General features: G+C 31.0%; 1 protein-coding gene across 1 annotated transcript in view; it reads left to right on the forward strand.

Annotated features, from left to right (window-relative positions):
• LOC108914800 (facilitated trehalose transporter Tret1-2 homolog) overlaps positions 1-16,400 on the forward strand; it is a 48,179-nt gene that overhangs the window by 13,867 nt on the left and 17,912 nt on the right. Inside the window, exon 2 of the mRNA XM_018720689.1 lies at positions 9,321-9,498. Coding sequence (XP_018576205.1) covers positions 9,324-9,498 — 175 coding nt within the window. The 5' untranslated portion in view covers positions 9,321-9,323. The remainder of the gene's footprint in view (positions 1-9,320; positions 9,499-16,400) is intronic.

Below are 16,400 nucleotides of genomic sequence, written 5' to 3' on the forward strand. Positions count from 1 at the left end.
GTAGGAGTGGAGTATTATCCACAAATTTTCAAGATGTATATAAATTTTGGCTATAACTTCTGAAAACTTTGTGAGAATTTAGTTTTTTTTATAGAAGGATAAAATTGGAAAATTTCAGGATAACATTCACACAATTTTAACAGTATAATTTGTTTTTTACTTTACTTAAATGAAGCTATATTCTATTTGATGTAAAATATCTGAATATGCTAAATTCAAGTAATTATGGAACAGTCCACAAACTGTAACTTGTGCAACATGTTAGAGGTTATCAATTAATTTGGCAATAAAAATTAGTAAGATAATTAAATTAATAGAAAATTTACAAATAAATGAGTTATTTAATTTTAATGCAAATAATTGAAGAATACACTTATTGTGATGAAACGTTTGCAAATAACAAGTTTACATAAAGTGAACATTTTTCTTGCAGTTTATTAACTAATAATATTTATTGAAAGATAAATAATCAGTGTGCAAATATTATGGATTATCTTATATTAAGTATTTAAAATTACTTTTCATATTATTTTTTCCTTTATTTTCCTTTTAATATTCATGCTCAATTCATGTAATTTTTGTATATCTACCATATACAGAATGTCTCACCGGGAACTGCGTCGATCGATATCTAGGAAAGTACTCCAAAAAATTTGAAAATTGGGCAACATGATAATGTCCCTGGCGCGAACATAACAAAATATCTAGAACTCTCCAGAACTTCCGGAATACCGGAAGTCGACACCAACTTAATTATATTAAATGGGACACGCTATATATTATTGCATTTTCGGACTCTACGTGAAATTTAAGAGTCACTTTATTAAATATTCCCTATATAGTTATAGAATTTGAGATGTTTATATTTAAAGAAAAAATTCGACAGATGCAAAGGTCCGCGGAGATGCTAGTAACTCTTTTCAAGACCGTGATATCAAATGGATTTTTGGTACCTGCAAAGGGCATAAGTAAATTATGGTATACCAACAAATTAAAACATTTAATACTAGGTGTTTCATTTTTGCTGTTACATTTTGATAAATCCAAACAGCTATAAGTTTGTTAACTTAAGTTGAACACCATGTATTTTTTACTCTGTCGTATGCAGATTGAAATTTCCTTTCAAGCATTGTTAGGCTTGCCGTTACTACTTTTAGAGATATTTGCAATTTTCTATTTTTTTGGACTTTCTCATATCAGACCTGTTGTCACAAACACTCTAAAAACAATTGAAATAACTTGACATTGTTTTTTACGAAAATTTAAATAAAAATGCCTGGGGATCTCTTATTGCCATAAATAACAAACCAATTAAAACCATGAGTTGTGGATAACTCATGGTTCTTTGACCATGACAATGCGCCCGCACACTCAGCTTTGTTAATTCGTCAGTTTTGTGCCAAAAATCAGATTGCGATTTTTTCTTATTTCCGAAATTAAAATCAGTTATGAAAAGACGCCGTTTTCAGACTATTGATGCCATCAAAGTAAATTCATCACGGACTATTCAGGACAACTTCGCGAAATGGAAACACGACTGGGAAAAGTGTGTGAATAGGGGACGGGAGTACTTTGAAGGAGACAAGGACCAATAATGTATAAAATTAATAATAAAGATTAAAAAAATAAAGTTCGATTATTTTTTTGAATATCGTACATTGTCGAAATTATAGTTGGATTGTCTTCAATTAATGTTTGTCATTTTTAGGACAATTTTTATCAGTTCTTAAATTAAATTATAAATGGTTTTAGGTTCACTGTGTACCGTGCATAGTGCAAGAATAAAAAATTATGTACATAATACATACATAATTGCTGAGATAACCTCTTACTAACAGTGCACTCATTTGGAAAGTTTCAGTTTGATAACAGATAACTTTGTTCTTGATATTGATTTTATAGTTATCGTTCCAAATTATATTATCAGTTACTTATAAAAAAAGTGATATATACCTATAATTTCTAAGACCCCAGCATACATTTATATACATCTATGATAGTTGCTATAGATGCATTGTACTTGTATTCTTTTTTAAATTTCAAATTACTATCAGGTGCCAGTAAAAATTTATTTTTATAATTATTTAAAATTTGTATTTTTTAGATATCATTTTAATAATGACAGAAGTCTATTGGCAATTCTAAATTTATTTCAGTAATGTATCGAAAATTTAAAAAGCTATCAAATTATGTACGACTTAATATTAAATTTCTTATTTCATTGACTAAATGTAGCAGTCATGTGTATAACACGCGCACGCCGTTCTTGTTTTGAAGAGTACAAGATATAAAATTATATTAGTCAGGAAGTGTTTTATTGTAAAGTTATAGAGTGAATAACACGAAAAGATAAAATGTTCGTATAATATTTATTGTACAAAATATTAGGTAGATAAAAATATGCCTATAAATTTGAATAATAATAAGAGTATTTTTGACAACTTCTGCCAATCTTCAAATTAATTTGGATGTGGGTATTTACATAGTTCAAGAAAAAAATATGATTTTATGTACATTGTTCAGCATTTGTAGTAATATTTCGCAACATTTGGGTTTTACTGTTTTGAGAGGTCATACGAAATACTTTTGTTTTTCAAACTGTGACCCCAGATTTATACCTACTAATGAGATATTTGATGTGTAGATGTATCTGAAGTATTGACGAAAATAAAAACACAGCCTACTGAATTGTATTATAAAACAGTTTAAATTGAAGTGCAAAATAGTATTTTTCGTTGACTACATCTTTATTTTTCATTGAGTGAAACATAGTACTGTTTTATTTTCATTTTATTTCTTCCTTCATCTATAACTGGTTTTATCCCATTGAGCAAGAATAAATAAACAAATGGAAGTAAAATATAGTTCATAGTTCAGGCCTGAGAGTGTTTATCAAAATCTAATAAAATAATTTAAAGAAAATATAATTCGTACGTGGATATTTAAATATAATTGTTTGGTAAACGGTTTAATATATAGGGTGTACTGAGTTTCAACCACGAAAATTAAATATTGCATAAAATATTTAAATTAATGGTACTCTGCTATTAATGGTACTCTGCTACGAGGTCTGCTCAGAAAATAACTGATTTTTTTTAAATTACTCGCTAATGGAGATATTTAGTGATATGCGATTGGTAGCATTGCGTTGAGCATATCCTCCTCTGTAACCACATGTTCTTGAATTGTTTATATGTCCTGTGGTTTTCGTGATATTGTTATCTGAGTGCAACGTGTTTAAATGCTGGTGAAATTTGCGATTTTCTGGAACAACGATGCAATGTAAAATTTTGCACGAAATTGGGGAAAACTTTCACGGAAACGTGTAGACGTTTGTCGGCAACTCCTCGACGATGAAATATTCATTCATAACGGAAGAGGAAAGCTGGGTTTATAGCTACGACATTGAGATAAAAGGTCAAGTATCACAATGGAGTGGCAAAGGATATCCACGCCACAAGAAAGCACATCAGTCTTGATCCAACGCTCACTGTTATTTTCAACGTTAATGCCTCAAGGTGAAACAGTGAATCGCGTGTATTATCAACGCGTTTTACAACGGTTACGTGAAAAAATTTGCAAAAAGAAACCAGAGTTCTGGCGAGACGACTTATAGTTCTTGTACCATGGCAATGCGACCGCAAACGCATTGTTGTTGATTCATCAGTTCATCAATCAAACTACTGTCCTTCCTCACCCTTCTTACTCGCCAGTTCTGGATCTTTGCTGTTTTTTTATTTCCGAAATTAAAATCAGTGCTGAAAAAACACCTTTCTCAGACTATTGATGACATCAAAGCAAATTCATCGCAGACTTTAAATGCCATTTCAAATAAAGCCATGCAGAACTGCTTCGCCAAATGGGAACAACGATGGGAAAAGTGTGTGAATGTGGGAGGGGAGCACTTTGAAGGAGACTAGAACTAATAATGTATAAAATTAATAATAAAGTTTAAAAAATAAAGTTCGGTTATTCTTAAGCAGAACTCGTAAATGTTTTAGAAATCTTACCATTTTCGAGATACATGGCGTTAAAAATATCCAAAATCTGGTGTATATTTCCATAAATCTGGTGAACAAATAAATAAATTTTGATTCAACGAACATAGTTCATTATTTTTTTTTTATTTTTTACACATAATTTGAATATATTTACTATCTGTTTGGTTAAATGTTGAAGTGTTTTTTATATACAGTGTGGACAATTGAGACAGAAGCTTGAGATAGTTCTGTTGCTAACTTAATGGCACTTGCAGGCCGGTTCAGGTTTTTGAGTTATTTTGAAAAAATGTAAATATTTTGGAAAATCGTTTGTAACTTTTCATTTATAGGAATTTTTAAAATTTGAAAGCACTTTTTCACAGCAAGATTCGAGGAATTTCACTGTATATTTAGGTTTTCATTGCAACGTTTCGGTAACGAGAAACCATCATAGGCTTTCTTTTTTCTTATGGGCATCAGACTGAATTTTAAGCTAAGCATTTTTTTGGCTTTTCAGTGATATAATAGGTACAAGTTACAAAAAACAACCTCAAAAATCAAAATTTTATTTTAAATAAATCTGGCAACATCGCACAATTTTTCGAAAATATTATAGAATAGTCTCAAATTTTACGAAGAAAAGCTCCATTAGTAGTCTTACAAAGGTACCTTCTTGCATAGCCAGAAATGGACAGCATTTTGAATAATAATCCCGATGTTTATTTCTCTATTGATGATTGATTGATTGATTTATGTTGTTGTTGTTGTTGAAATAATCTATTATTTGATTGTCCCAGTTATTATTATCTCTTTCATAGTTGTTCTTAGCATTTCAAAACTTCCAAACGTTCTCAAATTTGTAATAAATTTAGAAAAATACATTTCATTTGGTGGTTGTCTTTCGGGATAATTTCCAATATAACTGTTTAAAGCCACAGTTGCTTTTCTAGTATTTTTAATAAAGAACTCCAACATATCACATTTTTCTTAATTAGAATAACGCGAAGCGTTATTTTTTCACTCAACGCCATAACATTAATGATAAGCTTTTACAAAAATTTGAGACTATTCTATAACAGTTTCGAAAAATTATTCGGTGTTGCCAGATTTATTTAAAATATTGATTTTTGAGGTTGTTTTTAATTTTTTTTCTTACTTATAATATATCATTAAAAAGCCAACAAATGCTCTATTTGTTCAACTTAAAATTCAATATGTCGCCCATAAGAAAAAAGAAAGTTGATGATGGTTTCTCTTAACCGAAATGTCGCCATAAAAAACTAAGTATACAGTGAAATTCCTCGAAAAAACTTGCTGAATTCCTCTAAATAAAAAAGTAATAGATTTTTGAAAACGCCACATTTACTTTTTTTCAAAATTACTCAAAAACCTGAAGAGCTAGGACCGATCTGCAAGCGATATTAAGATATAATTGTCTAAAACTTTCCCCATCTAACCACTTTTCAATCTCTTATAGTTTCCAAGATACCAGTAAATGTATCACCAAAATGGTCCACACTATACATATGTATAATAGTTCTTCCCTGATGGTGGCATAATAGGTGCAAGAATAATCTAATTTATTTCATTTTGAGCATGAACTTAATTTTTTTATATTGAATCTACAGCGCTATCCAAAATGTTTGCACAATATGGGAAAAACTTTATGTATAAAAATAGATTCCTTTGATTGTCAGTTGTCTCTGAATGTCGTCAAATCAAAATAGCGCCCATCGAACTACATAAAATGTTTATTATATAGGAGGGGCAGACAAAACCTGCAAATCGGCCCAAGAGTAAAGTACCTTCAATTACAACCCTAGGGGAAAATGTTTTAAAGAAAAGTTATTTCCCTCTAAAAGATTAGCCCGAACATAATATTTCAGTTCATTATGTTGAAAAAGCGATTCCTTATATTTTTGCAACTATCCCTCGTACCATAATTTGAGTGAAAGTCACGTTTTTTTAGTACGTTTCTGCAAGAAAAACATTATAATTCTTTAACACAAGTTGAATTAGGAACTAATAAGGCCGTTATAAAAAATGGTGTAGAAAATAAAACCAATTTTGGTGCAAACTTTATTTTATGAATAATTTAAATGTTAATGTTAATTTAATGTTATTGAAGAAGTATCATCACCTACAATGGTTCACCTAGAAGTAGATTTTCTGTAGTCAAAAAGTTGATTATTAACAATCAGTTTTCTTTTTATATCTCTTATTTGATTTTTTGTATTGCTTTGTAAAATAAAGATTGTTTCCACCTTATAGCAACCAGGGTTAATCTTTTTTGAACGAATGAACTGTAACTGTTAATTTAATAAGTGGTGTATACGAGGTTTACCATTTTACTTAGTTTTCTTAAACATAAAATAAAGTTTACACCAAATTTGTCCTTATTTTCTACACCATTTTTTATAACGGCCTTATTCCTGTTTCTGATTCAACCTGTTTTCAGGAATTATAATGTTTTTCTTATAGAAGTGTACCAAAAAAAAACGTGACTAGTAATGGATGTTTTCGCTCGAATAGGCAGTAGATTTTTTTTGCATATTCCAAAAGTTTACCCTTTAATTAGTTAGTATGCCAAAAATCAATTTTTTGTTTCAACGACAAATGTGTGAAATAAATTAATTAAAACAGAGCGCGGAAAAACGTTGAGCAACCATTGCCTGACGTCATAATACCGGTACGGGCGACTGGCAGAGCACTCCGCTCGCGCTCGCGCTCTCTCTCATCCCATTCTGTGTTAATATATACGGTGTGTGGTTCGCTTGGCAGTTTCGTTAATCATTGTTTTTATGTCTAAATGAGTCGAAACCGAGGATTGTACAAATATTGTATAGTTTCAGGCTGCAAAAGTACCTTAGGATCGACTCCGAATAAAATATTTATTTCATTACCGAAAAATAAAAAGTTTGTTTGATGTTATCCACGGTTTCCCCAGCCACGGTATGCAACTCAAAACCACCTTCGTTTTTCTTTGGTTGCACGTCTAGGGGGTTGTAAAATATTATTATTTGAACATTTAGAGCACAATTTTCAACTTTATGCCGGAAAAAAATTCTACACCATGTAAATGTTCGTGTTCACAAAACATTCGAAATACGTCGGCGAGAGGGACCTATAAAAAACTCAGAACCACCCTCATTTTTCTTTGGTTGGCCGTCTAGGGGGTTATAAATATTATTATTTAAACATTTAGAGCAGAATTTTAAAATTTATGCTGAAAAAAAAATTCTACCCTATCTAAACGTTCCCGTCCACAAAAATTTCGAAATATGTGGCGAAAGGGACCTATAAGCAATTTATTTAAATAATAATATTTTACAACCCCCTAGACGGGCAACCAAAGAAAAACGAGGGTGGTTCTGAGTTGCTTCAAATACTAGTCAAAGTACTACTGGCACATACACGTCGTCGCATACATACACAAGTACCGAATCTAATACGTTGGGTACATTTGTACAAAAATGGAACGCAAAAGAAAATGCAGAAAAGCGGACCATTTACGTCATTGGGAAAAATCCGAAAATGTATTTAAGTATTCCAAGTGATTCTATGTTTACAATAAATATGTTGTATTTATACACTTAAAAATATAGGTATATAATATAGGTAAAAGTATAGCAAATATCTACACATCTCTCCGACTGCTCGCGACTTGATCGCCGAGTGGCCGGTATCGTGACGCCATTACCTGTTCTCCCGCAGTGTTGACCTTTTTAAGGGTCTTACAAATGCAGAATTAAATATATCACTTATTATTAATCCTTTTGACCTAATTTTTTTAAGATATATTTAAGGTTAAATACTATCAGAAAATGAAAGAAAAAGTTTAAAATTATAGGTTCGTTCCAACTAAAATTCGGGATGGTTCGGAATCGTAATGAGTCTGCGCATTACAATTTTCGCGTTCCTACACAAATTCAGAACCGTTAGTACTTTTCCGTTCGCTGTTTCAACACGATTTTTGAACGAGTTACGAACGGTTCAAAAAGCTCTGGGATTTTACAAGAATTTCTAATCTTGAGCATGCGTGGTGGTGCTGGTGGTGGTGTGATGACGTTTATCCACCGCATAGACCTAAAAAATAGGTATATGATCCACCGTTCATCATAACCTCGACTTCGTGCTTAGTATTGTGCTTAGTTTATTTCACAGACTCTTTTATATGTTTTGTGTCACAGACCTTATAGTTTATTTGCTCGAAAAGTGCTGAAGATGTCTGATTTCGAAGAAATGATGAAATTATGATGAAGAATGACATTTGCATTTTTCTGATTAGTAGTTTCGGTTCTAAAAATATCTAGAAATCGTTCCAACAAAGAACTGAATTCTGAACCGTGTCTAATTTGCGTCTGCGCACTTGCGAAATCCAGAATTAAGTTAGGAACCGTTCTGAATTCTGTGTTGGAACAAATATTATATATCACTGAATGGGCCTATTATGGTACGAGGGAAAGTTGCAAAAATGTAAGGAATCGCTTTTCCAATATAATGAACTGAAATTTTATATTTGGATTAATATTTTAGAGGGAAATAACTTTTCTTTATAACATTTTTCCCTAGGATTGAATATAAAGGTACTTTACTCTTAGGCCGATTTGGAGTTTTCGTCTGTCCCTCGTATATAACACACGTTTTATGAGGTTTTATGGGCGCTATTTTGATTTGACGACATGCAGAGACAACTGACAATCAAGAAATTTATTAAATTTATACATAAAGTTTTTTCCCATATGGTGAAAATTTTTGAATAACACTGTAATATTGTACACATAAAATTTCGTTTCAATATCTTCATTTGTTTAGGGAATATCTAGAGATAGAGTTTTCCTGTGAAAAATATACCGCTCTCTGTCTCCATGGGTTCTTGAATTTTCGTTCCACCACGTATAATTTTTTACATATGTCTATCTTAATTTAAGATTAAATTTTCTATGACATTAATCATAAATTGATAACATGTTGCTTCAATTCTCCAGTAGCGCGTTCTGTTAAAAAACGCCACACACTTGCCTCCAAAGACGATAAAAGCATGTATACAAAAAAACTATCAGCAAAAACAATAATTTTTACTCTTTAAACCCGAAACCATTTAAAAATCTTCAGTCCTTGCCATGATAACTAGTGACAAAGGTAGACATGCATTATCTGTAACATCAAAACTTGTTAAAAAAAAATCATAGAGCACTCAAGAAATTTTATCATCGATCGATAGCGATTAACGGATATTAAATTGAAATTGTGTGAAGATAATTTTTGTCACTAATTCTCTTAGCGGTGTCCTATCGGGTTGCATCTTATTAATCGAGGGTGTTTTTTTTTTAATTAAAGAAGATGGAGGGTAAGAAGGATGAATACAAGTACGATTATGCGGAGGGGAGCGAAGAAGCAGAACCACTGGCTACGTACGACGCGGACCGCGGGAACGTTAACATAGTTTCGCCGACAATGGTCAGTGCAAGTAGTGGTACCGCTAACAGGAACTTCTTGTATGTTGCAGCATGTGCAGGTTAGTTTTCTCGCTTTTTTATTACTTTGAATAATGCGCTCAAATCTCAAATATTATCGAAAAATATGACTGCCAATCTTTTTTTGCTTAAAAAATAAAGTTAGATGTAAAAAAACCATTAATGTGCCCTGGTCAAATTTGACATTTAAAATAAATTCCAAACATGACGTTTGCTACGTCTGAAAATTTTAAAATTAAAAAAAAGAGAGTAAAGTCTATTAAAATGTTCATATTTTATAATTGCCTAGATCAATATTTAGCTTAAGTTTGTTTATATTCAGTAAAGATAAAAAGATAAATGTATTTAAAAAAAACACAAAAATTTAAAGGAGTGTGAAGACGTCTATGAATATAAAAATGTAAAATACCTAATTTATTTTTAGCATTTTTTAATTAGATAAACGAAATCACCTGTTTGCTTTTTTCACGTCATTTGGTATAAATTTTTAGGCAAAAACAATTGGTAAAGTCAAATTTTTATTAAAAAGTAAATTTTCACAAATGATCACTTTATTGATAACAATGTAATGGTTCTAAAGTATGATTTCTTGTGGCCGAAGTGGAAAAATTGTAAGCATACAGACTGACTACAAAAAATTACAATTTCTGGAATTTCTTAAAAAATTAGTCAAAGGAGAACCAACTTTTAAAATTATCTATCTAACTAACCATCGACGTATAGAGAGTGCGTTTCTTCAATATAAGAAATGTTTCCTAGATCACCACATCTTAGTTCTATTGACCTTACTGATCTTTTATAGTGCTATCTTAGACTGATACGTTACATACATAAAGTTTATTTTAACGTAAAGGAACGCATTTTTGAGATATCTATCCAAACTGATATTGAAAATCTAAAGCAACAACAAAGCAGACTTAATTTTCACCTAAAAATAGATAGAAACATCTTTTGCATTATACAGGGTGTTTCATAATGATGTGCCAATATTTTAAGGTGTTTAAAAATTAATTTTAGGGGGGTACTTCCAATACATTTTTTTGATTTGGCCCCCTCACCCCCTGAGAAAATATTCAAATCTCAAAATGGCCGAAAAAATTGACTTTTATTTTTTTTTATTAAATTTTTAGTTCATATTTGCTTAACTTTTCCTATTCATAAAAAAGAATTTTTGCAAAAAACGTGAAAATTGACGATCGTTTTTGGTAACTGTTATACCAATTATGTGTACCTAATCGGCAAGGAAAAATAATTTATATTTTTGCTTGTAAACCATTAATTATACGAAAACTGGAGAAGAAAGAGTAAAAAAGTTTCTAACCGAAACGTAGTATTAAAAGCTATTTTTCTTGTTGGAATTGGCTGACGTAGAAAAAAGTTGTGAGAGAAATAAAATCAAGGGGTGCTAATTTCTTTCATTCAAATATATAAACCAGAAAAAAAAGACTGCAAAAAAATACCATTCAACTAGTTGTTAACGTGTACCAAAATTCAAATTTCTAAGTTTAACCGTTGTAGGGAAAAAAATAAAAGCTAATTTTTTCGGCCATTTTGAGATTTGAATATTTTTTCAAGGGGGTGGCTCAATTAAAAAATATATATAGGAAGTACCACCCCTAAAATTACTTTCTAAACACCTTAAAATATTTGAACATTATTATGAAACACCCTGTACATAAACTCATTATTCAAGCAAATAATTTTTAAGTTTTATTTAAAATATCACTAGTACAACTAGTCCACATTTTATTTTATTCGTATTTACGTTATCAAAGTCATCCAAATAATCTCACTTTGTCGGTAAGGTTTGGAAAAATCGAATGTTTTATCATACAGAGACCACTGATACTGATATGTTTTTTAATTCAAGTTAGACCTCAGTCAAAAAAAAACATCGACCTAAAATGTAATGCAATTTTCACTCCTCCTGTCATAAATATACAGGGTATTTTGAAAAACCTTGCCATAAATTCAGGTGATTATTTCATGTAGTCTGTGAGACTATTGTCATTTGTTTTGATATTCAAAGATGAAAGATGATTTTTTAAAAATCAAGTTTTGGCCACATCATTCTCGAAAAATAATATATTGCATTGAAACTTAGTGGGACAAAACAAAAGATATTTATCATTAAGGCTGTCAAAGAGAGCCGCAATTCAATGGCGTGCCAAGCGGTTCAACCGAGATACGCGTGGGCCGCTGCTCAGAATGCTTTTCACGTTCACGTCACTTTAGTATACTGTTGCCTTTGTTATCGTGCGGATGTTTGCGTAATTAATTCCTATAATTGGTGTTTATGGTGGTGTATTGTAGACAATTTAATTTGTTGCTTTTTAATAAATAATATGTACGCCTATGTCCTGCGGCTCAGTTCTGACAGCTCTATTTATCATGCAATGTATGATTTACCTGCTTAATGCGTATATAAATGTGTTGACCTTATATCTGAGTATATCTAAATAAAAATTTGTGTGTTTATGAGCCGATAACGTTATACGAAAATTTGCCGTAAAACCAATTTTGTTTGTATAAATATTTAAATAATAATTTTCCTTTGTAATAAATGGTAAATATTGTGGCGAATAAATAATTTATAGTACGATTTAAATAATATATTTTTAATTTTTTTGGTGTAGTCACTTGTAGTTATAAAGTTTTATTTAGAGTTAATGATGCACTCACATGAATACATTAACAAGCAGATAGACCCATTTTTGGACTCATTACTTTTTTTATATACCTAATAGAGCTAAATGAGTTCACTATACTTCTATTTTTTTTAATTCGAATTGAAGTGATTTTAAGTAGTTATACTCTAGCTATAAACATTATTTTTTTAATGGTGCTTTGTTGCTTACTTAATCAAATCTTTTGATCGATAACACATAATCGATGTATGCAAAATGTTCACGTCCATAAATACTTCCATATTTTAACACAACAAAATATTTTCTTCAACCGAGGAAGGTTAGAAGCCTTCATTGCCGAGGAGATCATTTTCAACAACTTTTGTGATTTTTGTCATTTATTGGCTTAATTTTGAAATATTTTTTTTATCGTGTTGCCACTCTCTTTCATGTTTTCCATCATAAAACGCCATTTATCTTGAAAGCTAATAGCAAATAATTTGAGCTCTTAGGACGTCGCTAAACTAAACCTTAATAAGCATATGCACCACAATTTGTCTTAAGTGGCGAGAAATTATAGTAGTTTTCTTTAATAAAGAATTTCCTTTAAATTAGGATATGGCAAAGTAGGATGCTTTTATGATACCAAATAGTAGGTTCTATTGTCCGTAATTATTTACTTGCGACATTTTCTAATAGTTTTTTATTTTATTTAATAATTTCTTCCTATAAACGTAAAAGAAAATGGAAAAATTACTGTTGAGTTCAGAATAAGGAAGTACTAGTTATACTATGTGCTTATATGAATTAAATAATTAATAGTCTATTTGAATAAACAATTGATATCAGATTAAAATTAGTTTTATCATATTTTAGGTACGTGAGGACGATTCGTTATATGTAATTTTATTTATCTATTTAAAAGTGCCAAATATTAAAACATAAAAATATGTTTTGTATTAGATAAATAATAGATAAAGTAAGATAGAAATACATATGCCTACCTATTTATACAAATTTAGATTTGCATATTTACATATAAATAATATACAGGGTGTCCCGCATAAGAACCGACACAGGGCAAGTGCATGTAGGGGTGTCCAAAATGTTGTAATTTAATCAAACTTACCTATACAAAGTTGCACCCCTGAGGAGTTATTATTAGAAAAAAATTAATATCTCTGCAACACTTTACAGCAGAAGAACCAAATTTGGTACATGATTTAGGTTTATTACTGGTCTTCTTTGACTATGATTTAAAGTTAATTGAAGTACTACAAGGTTGTGTCAGTTAATACGGTTTTTCTTGAAAATCATAAAGTTTTTTAAAATTTAACAGAAGTATAAAAAAATTAAATTAAATTCTGCTGTGTTAATATTATTATTTTTCATTTGAGTCAATGACAAAAAAGGTTCGGTACAATTTTAGGGGTGAGTCATTCCCAATGAATATATTGTAGTGCTTCAATTAACTTTAAATCGTAGTCAAAGAAGACCAGTAATAAACCTAAATCATGTACCAAATTTGGTTCTTCTGCGGTAAAGCGTTGCAGAGATATTAATTTTTTTTTAAATTTAGGGCCCCACTTTGGGGGCTAATAACTCCTCAGGGGTGCAACTTTGTATATAGGTAAGTTTAATTACAATATTTTGGACACCCCTACATGCACCTGCCCTGTGTCGGTTCTTATGCGGGACACTCTGTATAGTAATATGAATTATTATTTATTTGTTTCCATAGCAAGACATGTATTCATTTCAAAAAGAACTTTCTTTGTTGTTGCTGTCACATAACAGGTGAAATGTCATCATTTTGTTTTAGTCTCTTAAATGTTTATAAGTCTACATAAATTATTTAATTCAAATAAAAATTTATTGATAAAATGCTTCATGCAAATTTAGTTTTTTTAATCGAAAAAGGTTATACATTTTTCATATATTTTCTGAGATTGCATTCTGTCTATAGAGAAAAAAATTTCACTTTTGTACCGGTTTAGTATACGAATAGAAAAAAATCTATTCTTAAAATGTGATGGTTAGGAAAAAGAGTAAAAATAGATATTTATTATAATTTATAAGTATTACTAATGTTTCATATTATGTAACAAATGGAGCACTTGACATAATTTTTAGAGATAAAAATCCGATAAACAACGCTTAACCTTTTATAAGTAATTCTCTGATACGCTTAAGTAGCTGACATAGAAGAAAGAGCTAATGTCTATGAAATTGTATCAGAATAACATTTTCAGACAAATTTATTTTTGTTTTTACTCTCACAAATAACTAGACATCGGAATCTTTGTGGCGACAATCAAATAAATAAACAGTAGTAGCTCTGTGGTAGTAATTACGCTAGTAAGCGGCAATACGTGTTGTACGAGTAGTAGCAGAAATAGGTTAAAATCTATGGTCAAGCCGTGTGCCACTCTATGTTCAATGCCGTAAAAAACACCTGCCATACACTCGACCAAGCAAACCGCCAAATTCACTCAAATATCCGAATTGTCAAATAAATCTTGCTTACGATCTCCCAACATAGTTTTAAAACACAATAACATGTCTGTTACCGACTCTAAACAAATTGCTAACTTGTTCAGTGACTATTTTTGCAAAGCTGCTAGTGATGTTATTGATCAAATTCAACCAAGTAATGGTTCCGTACAGTACATTGATAGCATGAAAGTCAAAAGCAAGTCATTCTTTTTTAATCCTTTTACTGTGCCGGAGTTGTATGAGTTACTGACTAAAAAATTGAATTGTAAGTTCTCGTCGGGCTATGATGAGATTCCACCTTTTATTTTGAAGAAATGCTTGCATGCATTAATACATGCATTGGTTTATCTGGTTAACATGTCATTTGCTATTGGCCACTTTCCAGATTGCTTGAGGATGGGTAAATTAACACCTATTTTCAAGAAGTATGACAGCAGTTTTCTGGAAAATTATAGGCACATTACTGTTACTTCAGCATTTTCAAAGGTATTTGAACATGCCTTTTTACATAGACTGCATTCATTTATTGAAAAGAACAATATCATATCCAGTAATCAACACGGCTTCGTAAGCAGTAAGTCAACCACTACTGCTATGCATTCATGCTATGGTCGTATTGTTGGAGCTATAGAAGCTGGAGAATGCCCTGTCGGGATCTTTTGTGATCTCAGTAGGGCGTTTGACTGCGTAAATCACGACATCTTGGTTGACAAGTTGGAAAAATATGGGATTCGTGGCATTCCCCAGAAATGGGTGGCAACTTTTATTCGAGATCGAGACCAATATGCTGCTATAGATAATGTAACTTCCGAAATTAAAAAAGTCAATACAGGGGTACCCCAGGGTTCGGTGCTGGGCCCTGTCCTGTTTCTTTTATACATTAATGACTTAGACGAGCTTTCAGGATCGGGGTCTTTCACTTTTTATGCCGATGATACGTCAGTGGTGATCTCAGACAAATCGGATAAAAAATTCATTACTATTAAATATCAATAAAACTCAGGTTATAAGATTTCACAATATACAAAAGCTCTGTAATAGTATTGATGTTAATGTTAACAATACACTAGTTAACAACACAAATCTTGTAAAATTTCTAGGATTAACCCTGGATGAGTGTCTAACTTGGAATAATCAATGTGATGAATTAGTAATGAAATTAAATTCAGTATCATATCAATTCCGAAATATCAGAAAAGTCCTGACCATTGATCAATTATTGAAACTATATTACTGCCAGATAGAATCGCGTTTGCGATATGGTATCTGTTTTTGGGGGTCATCTTGCCACGCTGATAATGTATTTGTTGCACAAAAACGTGTAATTAGGTGTATGTTCGGAATGTCAGCTAGGGAATCCTGTAGACGGATATTCGTCTGTTACAATATTTTAACAATGCCTTCTGTTTTGTTGTATGAAATGTGTCTATATATTTTTGTCAACAAAAATCAGTTTGTTCACAGAAATCAGATTCATTCAATTGATACACATTTTAGTATACCTTTTGGTAGGTGTAATCTGTCTTTTAACTCACCTAACTGTCTTGGTATACGAATGTTTAATAGATTACCTAATCATATTAAAATTTGTGCCTCTGTTTATAGCTTCCAAAAGGCTTTGAAAAAATACTTGGTTAATAAATGTTTCTATTATGTGGAAGAATATTTTGTCAATCAACTTTCTGTTAGTTAATTTTAAGTTGTAAATTAGTTTAGTCTTTATGTACTTTTCTTTTGACTATTCCTAATCAATTGTTGTATTGACTAGAGGAAAAAAAACGCACAAATGACAATGAAATGCTCGCCCAACGTCTCCCAGC

The sequence above is a fragment of the Anoplophora glabripennis genome, unplaced genomic scaffold, assembly GCF_000390285.2.
Source record: "Anoplophora glabripennis isolate ALB-LARVAE unplaced genomic scaffold, Agla_2.0 scaffold935, whole genome shotgun sequence".
Taxonomy (NCBI): domain Eukaryota; kingdom Metazoa; phylum Arthropoda; class Insecta; order Coleoptera; family Cerambycidae; genus Anoplophora; species Anoplophora glabripennis.